This window comes from Cnephaeus nilssonii (assembly GCF_951640355.1).
Source record: "Cnephaeus nilssonii genome assembly, chromosome: 19".
Lineage (NCBI taxonomy): Eukaryota > Metazoa > Chordata > Mammalia > Chiroptera > Vespertilionidae > Cnephaeus > Cnephaeus nilssonii.
In genome coordinates this window covers 17154880-17168786 of record NC_137090.1, presented here as the reverse complement: position 1 = coordinate 17168786, position 13907 = coordinate 17154880, and the positions used below count along the sequence as shown (strand labels likewise).

Sequence of the window (13907 nt, the reverse complement as noted above, 5' to 3'; positions counted from 1 at the left end):
ACTGGTCAACTGGTCCTTCTGGTTGTTCCGCCATTTGGTCGCTGGGCTTTTATATATATAGATAGATCTATCTATCTGTCTAGGTCAGTGGTTCTCAACCTTTCTAATGCCGCGACCCTTTAATACAGTTCCTCATGTTGTGGTGACCCCCAACCATAAAATCATTTTTGTTGCTACTTCATAACTGTAATTTTGCTACTGTTAATGAATCATAATGTAAATATCTGTGTTTTCCGATGGTCTTAGGCTCTACAGCAGCGGTTCTCAACCTGTGGGTCGCGACATTCAGTAGAGCCTAAGACCATCGGAAAACACAGATATTTACATTACGATTCATTAACAATAGCAACATTACAGTTATGAAGTAGCAACAAAAATAATTTTATGGTTGGGGATCACCACAACATGACGAACTGTATTAAAGGGTCGCGGCATTAGAAAGGTTGAGAACCACTGGTCTAGATGGATAGATAGCTTCAAATAGAAAGTTGGCATTTGCAGTTTCTTTTTTAAAAAAATATATATATTTTATTGAGTTTTTACAGAGAGGAAGAGAGAGGGATAGAGAGTTAGAAACATCGATGAGAGAGAAACATCGATCAGCTGCCTCCTGCACACCCCTTACTGGGGATGTGCCCGCAACCAAGGTACATGCCCTTGACTGGAATCGAACCTGGGACCCTTGAGTCCGCAGGCCGATGCTCTATCCACTGAGCCAAACCGGTTTCGGCGGCATTTGCAGTTTCAAAAAAGTAAGCTTATGATTCTCCTTAACAAAACTACATGACAGAAATGGAGGCCGGGAGTTGAAGCCATAGCATCACATAGCTAAGCTTTCTTAAAAGCTACAATCCTATATAATAACAGGCTAATATGCAAATCAACCAAATGGCAGAACAACTGGTCGCTATGACATGCACTGACCACCAGGCGGCAGCTCCTGCGTTGAGCTCCCCCACAGGGGGAGCACCACTCAGCCAGAAGCCGGGCTCATGGCTGGTGAGTGCAGTGGCGGTGGCAGGAGCCTCTCCCGTCTCCACGGCAGTGCTAAGGATGTCTGACTGCCGGGCTGAGGGACCGCCCGCCCCCCCCCCACCACCACCAAGTGCACGGATTTCGTGCATCAGGCCTCTAGTATGTTAATATTTAGTCGGGTGCATATTTGGTTCATTTTTTCAAATCAACAAGAAGGAAACTACTGATTGAAAATTAGAAAGAGAAAAAGTAACCCTTTTTCTTCTCCTTTCTTCTTTCCCATTCAAATTTTAAAGGCAAATATTACTTTCTGCTCTTATTGGAATTTTACCTTAGTTTAAATTGGTTAGATAAAAACAGTTCTTTATCATAAATATATTAGAGATTCAGTAATATAATCTCAGTATAACATATGCTAAGTAAAATAGAAGCTATCCTATCTAATAAAAGAGTAATATGCAAATTGACCATCATTCCAACACACAAGATGGCCGCCCCCATGTGGTCAAAGATGGCCGCCCCCATGTGGTCAAAGATGGCTGCCCCCATGTGGACACAAGATGGCCACCACAAGATTGCCACCACAAGATGGCCAGCAGAGGAGGGCATTTGGGGGTGACCAGGCCTGCAGGGGAGGGCAGTTGGGGGGGACCAGGCCTGCAGGGGTTGGTAGTTGGGAGGGACCGAGGCCTGCAAGGGAGGGCAGTTAGGGGTTACCAGGCTGACAGGGGAATGGTTAGGGTGTGATCAGGCTGGCAGGCAGAAGCAGTTAGGGGCAATCAGGCAGGCAGGCAGGCAAGCAGTTAGGAGCCAGCAGTCCTGAATTGTGAGAGGGATGTTCAGCTGCCTGTTGTGGAATCAGGCCTAAATGGGCAATTGGACATTCCTCGAGTGGTCCCAGATTGGAGAGGGTGCAGGCTGGGCTGAGGGACGGACACACACACACACACACACACACACACACACACACACCTGTGCACGAATTTCGTGCACTGGGCCTCTAGTTGCTATATAAGATAAAGGATTATAAAAATGTATTTGGAAACATCATGGTAATAGAGTTTGAAATAGGCTTCTTGGTGTGTCTGTTACACAGATCTATTCTAAGAAAAACTTTTAATAATAAAGTCCTTTACTAGAATTTCTCTTTTTAAATAAATTCTGTGTGAAAATGCAACTAGTTTGAAATGCCAGGTAAAATATACAGTCCTTGACCTTATACCCTATTTGGAAGTATATTCATCAGTTTTTGCTTGAATGCCATTTCCTAAGTGTCAGGAATTGGGGCGGAACAAAATTCAGACTGTTTTATCTATTTGCCTCAATTCTTTTCCTTTTTTTGCTTCTTTACGGATGTTAGGATCAAACTAGCTCCTTTTCTTATTTACCAACCATTCTTACCTCTGGGACTAAAACAATGAAAGGTAAAGTGAAATGCACTAAGAAAAAGTTGATTAGATATTGGTGAATAAACTTTCTGTGTTTTTTTTTTTTTTTTAGCTGATTATACACCTGCCTCAATTTTTTCCCCATTTGGTTAGCACACATATTTTTTTTTTATCTCAGCTTGCTAATTTTCCTACATTTTTATTATTTCTCTCTCTGTGTGTGTGTGTTTAGTGTAGATGTATTTAGAAGTATATAACAATCATGATTAAATTTTGTTAAATTTTAAAACTTCTGACACAATATCAGTTCATGATGTAAAATATTCATGCAATTTTGACATATTTTGGGATGATTTTTCTGATTCACAATAGCAGAGCTAGATATAAAGGAAGCTTATTACTTCTCATCTTCCCATGCATCTGGGGGTTCTTGTTGTGCATGGAAATGCTAGGACACCAGCGGGACAATTTCGAGCTTTGCTCATCTGGAGGTGCCCTCTTCCAGTGCGGGGGTGGGGGGGAAGGGGGGAGTTGTACTGTCCCCAGGTGTCACGTTGTGATGGCTTCTCCCTGCTACTTTATGACAGTTTAATCTCTGAGTTATATTTTAGAGAATCACCTAATTTATTATTTATAGTCTCCTTAAAGATTGATACATGAAATTTCAAAGCAGATAGCACATCTCTTTCAGTAATCATTAATTCTAGCATATTTACTATTTTCTCAATGCACTGAAATATAATTTTTACATCTTTTGTGGGATTAGCTGAGATAGACTTGCAAAAAACATTGTGCTCATTTAAAAAATTATGTGTTCTGTATGTCAAACAACATAGCATACTAAAACATTTAAAATTCATTTGCAGATTTTAGAAAGAAAGAACAGTGAAATAGAAGAATTGAAAACTTTATACAAAACGAAACAAAATGAAACGGAGGAGACCGTTAGAAAACTTGAAAAGAAAGGTGATGTAGTATTCTTAAATAAATCAATATTTCTTAGTTTTATCTTAGTGGTTATATAAAGTAAAATTTTACTTCTGACCTTCTGTAGTGTGAGATGGCTATGTTTGTGTGGACTTCCATCAGTGGATGTGTTTATGAGAGCTTTCTTATGAATAGGGAAATATCTCTCTCTCTCTCTCTCTCTCTCTCTCTCTCTCTCTCTCTCTCTCTCTCTGTGTGTGTGTGTGTGTGTGTGTGTGTTAGTTGTTTGGTTAAGGAATTGGAAGAGTCTGTCACTGCTACTTCCCTTTCTTAACTCTGCCTCCTTATTGGGCTGCCATAAGTGAGTCATAGAATTAGAATTTACTGGCTTTCACAAAGCAGTCTAGGGAAATCATTCCTCTTGGTCTAATGACATTCATTACATTAAGTATCTATTGATGCCGGGTAGTATGTGCTAGTATTGTGATTGACAGAACAAGCATTTAAAAAGTATTCCCCATTCACACTTTCATTAAGAAGAAAAAGAAAGCATGTGATCAAGTGTTAAATTGACTGTGATTATAGGTCAAAACGTCTAAGTGCAACAGGCAGCCTTTAGAGACCATGTTGAAAACATTTTTGTGGAAAAGAACTTTAAAAATGTCCACGTGCTGCAATAGGAATGCTGATATTGCTAAGTTTTGGAAGGATGCTGCAAAACCACTTAGCAAGAGTGGGTATCCTTTACATTAAGAGATAGATTGAAAAATATAAAGTAGGTGACTTGGCATGACTTAGGCATGACCATGAATTTTAGATTTAGAAGTTTCAAGTTTATCTTGTAGATACTGTGGAGGCAGAGAATATTTTTGAGAGGGGAGTTTTAGGACCTCGAGTTTCAGTAGGAGCAGCCTTGTAACGGTGGGGGTGCCACCATGGTGAGTCCAATTCCCAGTCTATCATAGTAGTCAGAAGTAGAATGGAGAGAGAGGGAGGGAGGGAGGGAAGGAAGAAGGGAGGGAGGGGAGGAGAGAGAGAGAGGAGAGAGAGAGAGAGAGAGAGAGAGAGAGAGAGAGAGAGAGAGAGAGAGAGAATGAATATATCTCATTGAGAGAGAGAATGAATATATCTCATTGTACTAGAAACCAGGCTCCAATCCCAGGCTCCTATTCAGGGTCTGCTAATATGGCATTGGGAAGTCTTTGGCCTTGGCTTACTCATTATAAATGGCAAAGTTGGAATAAATAATGCATGAAGTTCCTTCCACCTCCGGGAGTTTATACTTCCATGCTTCTGTAATTTTGTGTATAAGGTGATAAGGACTCAGAATATCTGAATGATGGAAGTGGAAATACTGAGAAAGGGATTGAAGAAGAAACTCTGAAGAATTTGGTGAATGATAAGATACAGGTGATGAATAAGAGGAAAGAGGAGAGAAGGTTTACATTTAAGGGTTTCCATATGGAACTTACTCGCTCTGTAACCATCACCAGGCTTGAATATATCTGAGAGACTGATGCTGCCCGTAAAATTTAGGATGGCACTTACACATATAAATTACCTAATGAAGTAGGTTATTTTTAGGTTTATTCCCAGCCTTAAATTTTATTTAGAAATTAGTTCAGGTTCTTTCTCCAAATATCAGTGACTACAAAAATATTTTAAATTTATTTATAGGTTATTTGTTTCTTACCCTGATTTAAACCAGGCAATTTAAATATGCCAAAGGTTTAAAAATAATACTTTTTAAGGCTTTTGAATTGCAAATAGATTTTGTTTAATTTTGGAATTGTGAAGTAATATGTTATAGGTGCTAAGGACTAATATTAGGTTAATTTGAATTCTTCCCTTATTTGTTACATAGTTGAGATATAAGAGTGAAAGAAATTTCTACGTAAATGTTTTTGAAAATGTTGCTATCTTTTTTTGAGGAATAATTGACATACATTGTATTAGCTTCAGCTATACAACTCAGTGATTTGATATCTGCATATATTGTGAAATGACCACCACAATAAGTCAACATCTGTCACCACACATAGTTACAGAATTAAATTTTATTGTCTTGAAGTAAGTAAGAACATATTCAGTAAGCTAAGAAAATGCCACATTTAAGCAAACATACAGCTGAACTTATTTTACCATCCAGATGACATAATATATTAAGTAAATTTTTGCTTAAATCAGTGACAGTTTAAATCATTTTTAAAAGATTTTAAAAGAAATTTTTAAAAAGTGATTTTATAAGGGGAATATTTTAACCACCACAGACCCCTCGCTCAGGCTGCCCCACACCCCAAGGGAACCCCCACCCTTATCTGTGACACCCTTCAGGGAAAACCAGCTGGCCCCCACCCGTGCACCAGGCCTCTATCCTATCTAATAAAAGAGTAATATACAGATTGATTATCACTGCAACACACAATATAGCTGCCCCCATGTGGTCAAAGATCCTGCCCCCATGTGGACACAAGATGGCCACTACAAGATGGCCAGCAGGAGAGGGCAGTTGGGAGGCACCCAGCCTGCAAGGGAGGGCAGTTGTGAGGGACCAGGCCTGCAAGGGAGGGCAGTTGAGAGGGACCAGGCTTGCAAGGGAGGGCAGTTGGAGGTGATCAACCCTGCAGGAGAGGGCAGTTAGGGGTGACCAGGCTGGCAGAGGAGGGAAGTTGGGGGCAAACAGGCTGGCAGTGGAGCAGTTAAGCATCAACCAGGCTGGCAGCGGAGTGGTTAGGGGGTGATCAGGCTGGCAGGCAGAAGTGGTTAGGGGCAATCAGGAAGGCAGGCAGGCAAGCAGTTGGGAGCCAGCAGTCCTGGATTGTAAGAGGGATGTCCGACTGCCCGTTTAGGCCCGATCCCAGTGGGATCGGGCCTAAACGGGCAGTCGGACATCCCTCCAGGAGTCCCAGATTGGAGAGGGTACAGGCTGGGCTAAGGGACAACCCCCCACCGTGCACGAATTTCATGCACCGGGCTTCTAGTTAAAGCATATTTTATTTTAGTAACGTAAGCCTTGGCAATGATTTTAAAGCTCCTAGCAGCAGGAGTGGAGTGAGACAATGGGTTCCTTTACTTAGTCAGGACACATGTTTTTGAGCACTTGCCTGCAGCACTGTTATGCTCTGTAGATAAAAGGTTGAAATACCTTTCTCCTCAGGACATAGGCAAGGAAACCTTTATAACAGATAATGTAATAAGCGACTTAATGGAGAAATAGATGTGGTTCCTTGGGCACACTGAGGAGTTTCCTTCTGTCCTGCAAGATGAGGAGTCTGGGTGGGGAAGGTGGTGCTGGAATTGAGACTAGGAGTGAGTAGGGCCCAGTGGAGGGAGTGAACCTGAGGCCAGCACACTGTCAAAGCCGTCTAGGAGGTGAGTAATGATGGGTTCAACCAAGACTGGTGGCACAAATGGAGAAAAAGAGAGGAAAGAATAAGATATTTTTCAAGACAGAATTGAGAAGATTGGTAAAAAATGGAATTATCTAACCGTTGTACTATATATATATATATTTTTTATCATCAAGCTCTTATGTGGTAGGTAGAATTGGTTTAACTGTGTTTTATCATTTTTGACAGTTCAGACCCTTATACGTGACTGTCAAGTTATCAGAGAGACTAAAGAAAACCAGATTTCAGAGCTGAAAAAGATATGTGAGCAAAGTACAGAATTTCTGAATAATGACTGGGAAAAAAAGGTAAGCTACATAAAATAAAATAGTAATAGAAAATTCAAAGTAACATTTAATTATAAAAATAATGGATATTCACAAAATATACAGAAAGTCAGAGTATTAGACCAGATACACCTGTTTGATCCTTAAGTGAATCAGCTAAGTTATAGCATATTTATATTTGCCAGTGTCATTTTTACCCTTGCAGACTCAACTGTAAATTCTCTGGGCTTGTTTTGAAGACTTAGAGACACCCTGTCAACTTCAATAGGCACATACGCATTATTAAGCATTGGGGGGTACACCTAAAAAAATCACTCTGCATTAATGGGCTACTAAATACAGTGGATTTTTGATAGGCAGAAGGCATATGTCCTAGGACCTTTGAGAGACCATAAACATGAAGAAACCACTGCAACATAAATATAACCACCAAGTTCTAAGTGACTTATTCAGAGCCCTTTATCAGAATGACCATGCCCGTCAATCTACAGCTGCAAAGCAGCACTGAAATTTAGGTGCCGTGGGTGTGGCTACATTCATGGACCAGCTAAGTGACTGACACCAGTTTAAAATGTAGACTTTGGCAAAGATAACAAATACAACAAAGCAGGGATTTGGGGAACCACTTATAAAGAGTCAAAACTGCATGTGTTAAATTTGTGAAACCTAAGGGTCTTCTGTGTGGCTATTACTGAGCCATCCTCTTCTTGTCCAGCTAGAAACTAGAGGAAATGTTCTTGAGACCCTTACCAATAATTAGCATAATTATTGCCTGCATGCTGCCTCTGGTTTCCATCATCTCTCAGGGTTTCTCTGTTCATTCAACATCTTCCTAGTCAAACAGGTACTTACATGCATCTGTCATATCCTTGTTCTGTCTCTTGTTCATAAATGGGAAATCAAATGGACCTTTCAAACTTTACCAAGTGAGCCTGGGGTTGGATGCAGGAGACGGGAGCTACACTCTGAATTCCACTTCCATTCAGATAAGGGAAGGATTGCCCACAGGCCATGAGCACAGACTTTCAATTCCCTTTGGAAGCTGTCCATTAGTTCCATTGATATTTAGAGTATAATCTTTGTAAAGAAAGACCTGTATACATAAGGACAGAGGGTGTACAGTTCTTAAAGATTCTTTCTCTATTTGATTTATAATGTCATCTTTGTGTCCACTTTTATATAGGTTATGGAATGGATAAAAATAATGTCCTGTTGGGGGTAGGGTGAAGGATAAAGAATTGAACATTACTCTTGTGCAAAATTTCATGCAGATAATATAAAACTACAGACAGTGACATAATATTCCTGATCCATAATAATATTGTCAAGATTTCTGTGTGATTCAGGCTAATCCTAGTGTTGTTTAGCTGAGATAGTGTATTATTTGTTTATTTATTTACTGTTGCTACTCGAAGTAGATAATTCCTTTACTATTTGTTGATCCATTAAAATCTCCAATTTAGGAAAGTAAAGAAAAAAGTAATTTCTTAATCATGCTCTTTATAGGTTACCTTACTTGAACGTTTATGACTTTCATACCTTTTATTGTTTGGGACACCATGTAAGTAGAAACATATAGGAAAACATGTTTTCTGAATTGCAAACTAGTCTTCTCTGTAGCAGTGATGAGAGCCCGGTTTTGTCTCCTGTGCAGCTGCACAGCGCGGTGGCAGAGATGGAGAGGGAGAAGTTTGACCTTCAGAAGCGGCACACGGAGAGCATCCAGGAGCTGCTGGAGGACACCAACGCCCGGCTGCGTAGGATGGAGGGCGAGTACACGGCACAGACCCAGGCCACGGCAAGTCTTTTTTCTCTGCCTGCCATTGTTAGACACTCCTCTCTCTCCTCCATGCGCCCTGCTTCCCTGATGTGTGCTGTGAGTAAAGGAGATACAGAATCAGGAGAAATCCCTTCACTTTTCGTAGACACAGGCTGACGAGTGACAGTGGACAGGCTCTTAGTGGCTGTCGATTTCACTCTGGATCCTTTGGGGCCCCGCTTCACTTAACCCCCAAAAACATTTACAAATTTTTCTTCTTGTTTTTTCACTGACTTTCCGCCTAGAGATAATTTTTTTTCTTTCATTCTATTTGTTTTATTCTTTTTAAACTGAAGACTTGTTTTTCTGAAAATATTTAATACTAGTACGAAGGAAAGAAGATGGGAAGATAGGAGTAGAGTGACCACTTTAAGACAGATCTCAGTAGCTTCATCTTGATTAAAGGACTAGACACAGTTATCACATGGGTAAACCCCCAAAGTTGCCTTCCTTTTCGGACACAGAAGGAGGTCATACACACAGCAGAGACATCAGGGAGGATGCAGGGTCCCTGAAGAGCCTCCTCACAGAGCACCTAGTGGCAGAGGAGCGGTCTGAGGGAGGGAGGGAGTGTCACCAGACTTTTAGAAGCCCAGCTGACTTCCTGAGGCACACAGGCCTGGAACAGGTAGGCTCATGGCACACAGAGCAGGGCGCCTCACATCCAAGGCAAGTGTGCCTCATCAGCCTTGTTCCTAACAGATAACACTACCTGTGGGGTGGCAGAGCTGTGTCCTAGGCATGAACTCAGTCCTTCTGTACCACAGCTAGGCTGGTCCAAGTATGTCCTTGAACTGAAAGCTGTGGAATCTGATCAAGAGTCAGTTTCCCAGGCATCTCTCAGAGAGCCTGAGATCAGCTCTAGGGTCTGTCTCACAGAGTTAAAAAGTGGGAAGCAGGGTCCACAGTGGGACAGGGAGACCAATTAGGAGGCTGCCATAGTCGTCCAGGCAAGGGAGGTGTGGCTTGGACCTGGGTGCCCATCTGGAGGTGAGGACTGGCAAATGGTGATGCAGGTCGGTGAGATGGACAAGGCTGAAGGTAGAGCAGGTCTAGGACAAGGCTGAAGGTAGAGCAGGTCTATTGGGGGAAAATATCAAGAATTTATTTTCTGAATAATCAGCACAATGATGATATTCAAAGTCATGAACAAAAACCAAATTTATATCTGAAATAAGTATTTGTCATCTTAACATCCTAAATTTTCAACAAATGTGAGTTAAATATATTAATTAATATTACCAGTAGAGTTGTAATTTGTGGAACATGTGATTGCCTAAAATGCTTACTGCATTGTTATATGTTATTTATTAAACAATAGGAAGAGAGTGATGTCTTTCACAGTGGCATTTTTAATTTTTATGAAGTTGGGATGTAAAGAAAAGTGACACTTTGGAGCCAAGAGGTCACTGTCAGAAAAACTTCACTATTTTTAATGAAAGTTGAATTTCAAAATGAGCATTCAGACCTTGTCATTAGATAATAATAAATATAGAGGAAAATGGACAGAGTCTGTCAGCAGGATCACATTTAGGAATCATCAAGACTAGACAGCCCTTGCTGAGCAGCTCCTGGTTAATAATTAAACAAGGTGGAGTTCAAGGCCAGGCTTCGGATGAAAGAAGAGACTGTCACTGAGAATTAGGTTCTGGGTTTTGTGATTCGTCCAGGCTTTTTTCTTCTTTTGTTGTGTTTTGTTTGTTATAAGCAGACACTGTATAGGTTATTAGATTTATGACTTTGGGTATTGGCAGGGATTCTCTTGTGCAAAAGTCATAGTTAAACATGTAAACAATGGATTTTAAAAACAATATTAGAACTATAAATATGAAAATTGTAGCAAAGTTATTAGATACTTGGGGAGGTGAAGGCTGGAAAACATCAGGCTTTACCTCTCTCAGGCTTGGACGCATGAAAGTCTGTGGTGGGGCTTCATTGAGACTTATTTTGGCTTGCTTAGTAGAGTTCTCTATCGTTTTCTATTTCATGGGTCCCGCTGGCAGTTTTGTGAAATCTATTCAGCCCTTCCCAGAATAATACTTTTAAATTTAATAAAATAGATAGTATTACAAAGAAAAGAAATTATATTGAGTTATAGTTGTCAAAATGTTAATAAAAGTTATGATAGCGCACTAGAGGTGCTTCTAAATGAATGCAGTATATATATCAAGATTTAGTAGTGGGCCTGTTAACTCTTGGAATCTGTGAATAGTGCTGAGAATAAACAATATTTAGTAATTACCTAACACTGGAATGGACTATTCAAATATCTGTGATTATTGGTCATAGATATTGCTAATGATGCCTTGGTTTGTTGATTAGATATACTGAAGGGATGTGCTGAAGGCCAGGTAAGGCAGTGAAAATAAAGATGAGCTCTCTTTTCCCATTCAAATTTCCACCTTAGAAAGTGTCAAAAGGCCTTCGGCACCTGAAATATTTTGTTAACCATTCTTAACTATTATTGTTAGTAGTGACATGAGTAATCTGTAGAGTAACTAATCTACTGTCTGATATAGCTAGACTTTGTCATTTTATAGTCGTCACCACATTTCTTCTCTCAACCTCATATTTAGAAAGAAGAACACTCTAATAGCGGCAATTCATCATTTTGAATAGGGTGACCATTTTAAAGATAGACTTTGTTTTGTAGAGCAGTTTTTAGATCTACAGAACATTTGAGAAGGTAGTACAGAGAGTTCCTATATACTTCACACCCAATTCCTCCTTGTAGAAACATCTGGCATTATTTTGGTACATTTGTTACAATAAATCCATCAAGATGGATAAAGTCCATAGTTTATTCAGGTTTTTTAGTTGTTTTTTTTTTTTAGTTTTTACTAAATGTTTTTTTTTTTCTTTTATTGGATCTCGTGCAGGATATCACATTAGTGTTCATGTCTTCTTAGGTTGACACAGTTCCTCAGCTTTCCCTGTTTTTAGGACTGTGACAATTTGAGGAGTACTGGTCGATTATAGAATGCCCCTCTGTTGGATTTTGTCTCATGTTTTTCTCATGATTACACTGGGGTTATGGATTGAGGCAATAAGATCACAAGGTTAAGTGCTCATCTCATCACATCGTATCAAGGGTACATACTGTTAATGACTTACACTGTTATATTATTTATCCTTGATCACCTGGCTGAAGTAGTATTGGTTAGACCTTCCACTGTAAAATTACTCCCTACTTTTCCATATTGTCTTCTTCGGAAGGAAGTTCCTGTGTGCAGCCCATGCTTAACAAGTGGGGGATTCTGCTTTCCATACTTAAGGGTGAAGTTTCTACGCAAGTTATTTGGAGTCTTCTACATAGGAGATTTGTCTCTTCTCTCCCATTTGTTCAGTCATTTGTTTATGTCAGTATAAACACATGGATATTTTTTATTTTATACTCTGGATTATAATGCAATACTACTATCTTTTGCTGCTCAAATTGTTCCAGTTTTGGACATTGAGAACTCTTTCGTTAGGCTCCTGTACCCCTTTGACATACCCCCATTGATGGGGATCGTATGGAGAATGGTATTAGAAACTAAGATCTGTGTGGTAGGTATGCTCATTACTGCTGGGGTGACATTTTTTAATGCCCTCTCACCAGACCAAGCAAGGGAGTATATGTGAATTACTAACCTATGTGTCTATGCATATCTGTAACCAGTTCTGTGTAACCATCTGTATCTACATTAAATTAAACATAATTTCTTACTGATTTATATAACTCTCCTCCATTACCACATGAATTATTCCAGCCTGCTCCCTTTGTGCATATGTAAATTCTCAATCCAATTGTGGAAACTTGGCTTCCACCGCCTTTCATCCATTTACTTAACTGTTCAGTTCCAGTACATGTGTATGCCAGTGTCAGAGTTGTTAACCGTACTCTCATGGGAACCACCTTGGTCAACTAGAGCAGCGGTCGCCAACCTTTCAGACCTCACGGACCACCAGTGGCTGTGGACCACCAGTTGGTGACTGCTGAACTAGAGTACAGTGTTATGGACACTTCCTTTTGCCTTTGTTCTTAAAGACTCCACTCATTTCAAAACTGCTTAGGTCATCACCTTTCCCCCATTCCTTCAATGAGGTTTTTTTTCCCATATACTTTGAATATAACTGGATTGTCTTATCACAGACTACATTTCTTCCTTGGATCCCCCAAACTCCAAATTTTTTTTTATTTGCACAAAATAAGATTCTTTTTATACTTAAAATTCTATGGGTTTTGAGAAATCATCTTGTCATAGATCCATGATTATAGTATCATATATAATATTTTTAATGTTCTAAAAGTCACCAGTGTTTCACCCTGTTTATCCCTTGCCCCTCTCTCTAGAATCCCTGGCAACCACTGATCTTTTGTACTGACTGTATAGTTTCATATTTTGCAAAATGTCATATGATTGGTATCATACAGTATGTAGCCTTTTCGGACTGGCTTCTTTCATTAAGCAATTATACATTTATGATTTCTTGATGTCTTTTGTGGCTTGATAGCTCATTTTTTTATTGCTGAATAATATTCAATTATACGATATACCATAGTTTGTTTATCCATTTACCTGTTGAAGAAGTACATATTGGTTGTGTCCAGTGTTTTGAAATTATGGATAAAACTTTTCTAAACATTTACATGCAGGCTTTTGCATGAACATAGTTTTCAAATTAATCATGACTCAGCAATTTCACTACGGGAAGTACAACCAAAATAAATAAACATGTATGGAAGTGTCCCTAGCAACATTAGTTTTAACAGCCAAACACTGAAAACAACCCATCAATAAAATAGATAAGTGATTTTAGGTTATTTGCACAATGGACTACTGTATATAGCCTTAAAAAGTTTAAATTACTGCTATTCACTATGACATGGATGAATCTCACAGACATATAATGAGCATGATGAAGCCTGACCCAAAAGAGTCCATATTTGGATTTCATTTACAGAAAGTTCAACAAGAGACAAAGTTACTTTTTTGTGATCGAAGTCAGAATAATGGCTACCTTGTGTAGACAATGACCAATCAGGCTTCAGAGCAGCTGGTGATGTTTACATCTTGTAGTGACTCATGGCTGTTTTCAATTTATAAAAAATTATAAAAATACATAGTGAAGATTTGTG

General features: G+C 39.5%; 1 protein-coding gene across 4 annotated transcripts in view; it reads left to right on the top strand.

Annotated features, from left to right (window-relative positions):
- The window catches only part of CEP112 (centrosomal protein 112), a 310297-nt gene that overhangs the window by 57178 nt on the left and 239212 nt on the right, over positions 1-13907 (top strand). For 3 of the 4 annotated variants that reach the window (XM_079798269.1, XM_079798270.1, XM_079798271.1), the window contains 3 exons: positions 3230-3329; positions 6869-6987; positions 8621-8764. In XM_079798269.1, coding sequence (XP_079654395.1) covers positions 3230-3329; positions 6869-6987; positions 8621-8764 — 363 coding nt within the window. The remainder of the gene's footprint in view (positions 1-3229; positions 3330-6868; positions 6988-8620; positions 8765-13907) is intronic. The other variant, XM_079798272.1, reaches the window with a different exon arrangement.